Raw genomic sequence first — 2213 nt, forward strand, 5'->3', positions numbered from 1 at the left:
TATCTCGGTGGAGAATATAGAGTACTTAGTTCTAGGTTGTATCCTTCTTTAGTGAACAATCAGATGATTTAAAACTTAAACAAACTATCACTTGAGAAAAAATTTTTTGTAAGAACTAAAAAACCATAAAAATGATTTTCTTTTTACATTCCATAACTTTAATTTTCAAATTTAAGTGAATTCATTGAATAAAGCTACAAGCTTTACAAATTATTATTTGGCTTAACTCAAGAGTTAATCAAGTTGCTTGTGAGATCCATATTCAGACTAATTCGTATACTACTTGATCGCACGTGCACTTAAGTGTGATGTGTGTTATTTGCACAGTAGATCATGATGATATTTTATATATTATTTTGTAAATTATTGATTTTGACCCTTAATCTACATGTATTAATTCCAAAGGTGGAAAAGATAAATGATTGGATTGATTAAAGATGAAGGTTGCAAATTAGTGATTATAGATATATCTTTAGCTATATTATAATCATCTTAATATTATATATTGATGGATGTAGAGATTCATATCATGATAGCTATATAAGAACTCTTTTAACTATTTAGTTTTATGAAATAATTAGAAATGATTTTAAAGATTGTTTGTTTTAATGTATTTCTGATAACATATTAATGTTTCTATATTATAGTAAATAATTGATTAAAAATATCGTTTTAAATAGATTATAGATAATGTTTATTGCTTTGTGTTCAACATAGATTTTAGGTAAAGTTTATTGCTTTGTAGTCAACAAAATATAACCTATTCTAGTATAAAAACTAAGTCAATTTGGGTCTTGACTAGTGACCTTCATTTGAACAAAAATAATTTAAAAAATCTTAATAATAAAGAAGAACTTTTTTTTCTTTAAGGAAATTTACCTAATGTTGAACATGAATTGAACATGATTTCTTTATTAGAAATGATTGGCTTAGTAAAATATTGGTTGATATTGGCAAGAGGGAACAAAGGGAAAAGAAGATTATCGAGGATTATTGTGTAAGGAGGGAAATTTCTTTTATTTTAACATTAAGAGAATATTTAAAATCAATGGAAAGCACATAAATGATCATCTCCCGAATATACCGATGATTAGAGTTGTAATAGAGTCGAATCAAACTGAGTGCGTCTTGGATTGGACTTGGTTTGATCATATCATAGTTTAATGAGTACTTTAATGAATTAATTAACAAGCTAAAATTTTGAATGAATACTTTAACTTTAATATAAAGTTGGTATTAAAAATATTTAAAATCTAAAAAATTAAGTAATTGAATAAATTTTAAATTAATAAATAAAAAGTTTACACCAACAAATAAGATAATTTATAAGCCATTAAGAAATTTTCTTGTAATCAAATAATATAAATGAGTAATAAGAAACCATTCCATTGAAAAAAGAAAAAAAATAATTATAATTAATTAATATGAATATTGTTAGATTATAACATATTCTATTAATTAATTATAATTACTATTAATAATTATAATTAATTAATAGAATATGTTATAATCTAACAATCATCAAATCTTTATCTTCTTACTACTAAACTTTCCCTTTTCTTATGAAAGGAAGTCGAAAAGCTTCACCTTTCACAGTAGCGTGGCGTTGAAGAATCAATCTCCTAACCCTCCACACAAAACCATAAAAAAGTGATTGGAAATCTCGTCCTCTCCACCGTTCCCGAATCAGAATCCCAAATCAACACCTGAGACCGATCACAGATCCATCGCCCGCCGATACCCCCACCGAGCACCCGGCAGCCGCCTCGACGTGATGCGTAAAAAATTTCAAAACACTAACCCTACCTTTCACTTTCATCCTCGACTCCACCTCCATGGTCCCCGATTTCAGCGGTGCGGCGGAAATGTCGAAAGACTCGACGGAGAATTTTACCCCCATGTTCTTGGTCCGGCCGCCGTCGATCTCACCGGCTGGGATGTAGATGAATCCGAGCTGTTTTCCGGCGTAGATTAGCTGGAGAGAGCTGTCGTAATGGGAGAAGGCGGCGCGGTTAGGGTTTCGAACGACGGCGTATTGTGCGAAGGTGAAGCTAACGGTGCCGTTGCGGAAGGAGAAACTGGGGATCTGGATGGCGGAGACGTGGATCGTTGGGGAGCGGGGACGGAAGAGGAAGAAGAAGGTGATTGCGAGGGAGGTGGTGACGAGGACGAGGAAACAGGCGGCGAGGGCGCAGGAAGAGAGGGGTTAGGCT

At 32.5% G+C, this 2213-nt stretch overlaps 1 protein-coding gene across 1 annotated transcript; it reads right to left on the reverse strand.

The window, feature by feature from the left end:
• Positions 1 to 1558: 1558 nt before the first annotated feature.
• LOC110020959 lies at positions 1559 to 2200 on the reverse strand (the record flags this gene model as incomplete). The annotated part of the gene is made up of 1 exon (XM_020719267.1): positions 1559 to 2200. A coding segment is annotated over one exon (501 nt), but the record flags the coding sequence as incomplete, so codon positions are not given.
• Between the last annotated feature and the right edge of the window lie 13 nt (positions 2201 to 2213).

Source organism: Phalaenopsis equestris, unplaced genomic scaffold (genome assembly GCF_001263595.1).
Source record: "Phalaenopsis equestris unplaced genomic scaffold, ASM126359v1 Scaffold000114, whole genome shotgun sequence".
In the NCBI taxonomy this organism is placed as follows: domain Eukaryota; kingdom Viridiplantae; phylum Streptophyta; class Magnoliopsida; order Asparagales; family Orchidaceae; genus Phalaenopsis; species Phalaenopsis equestris.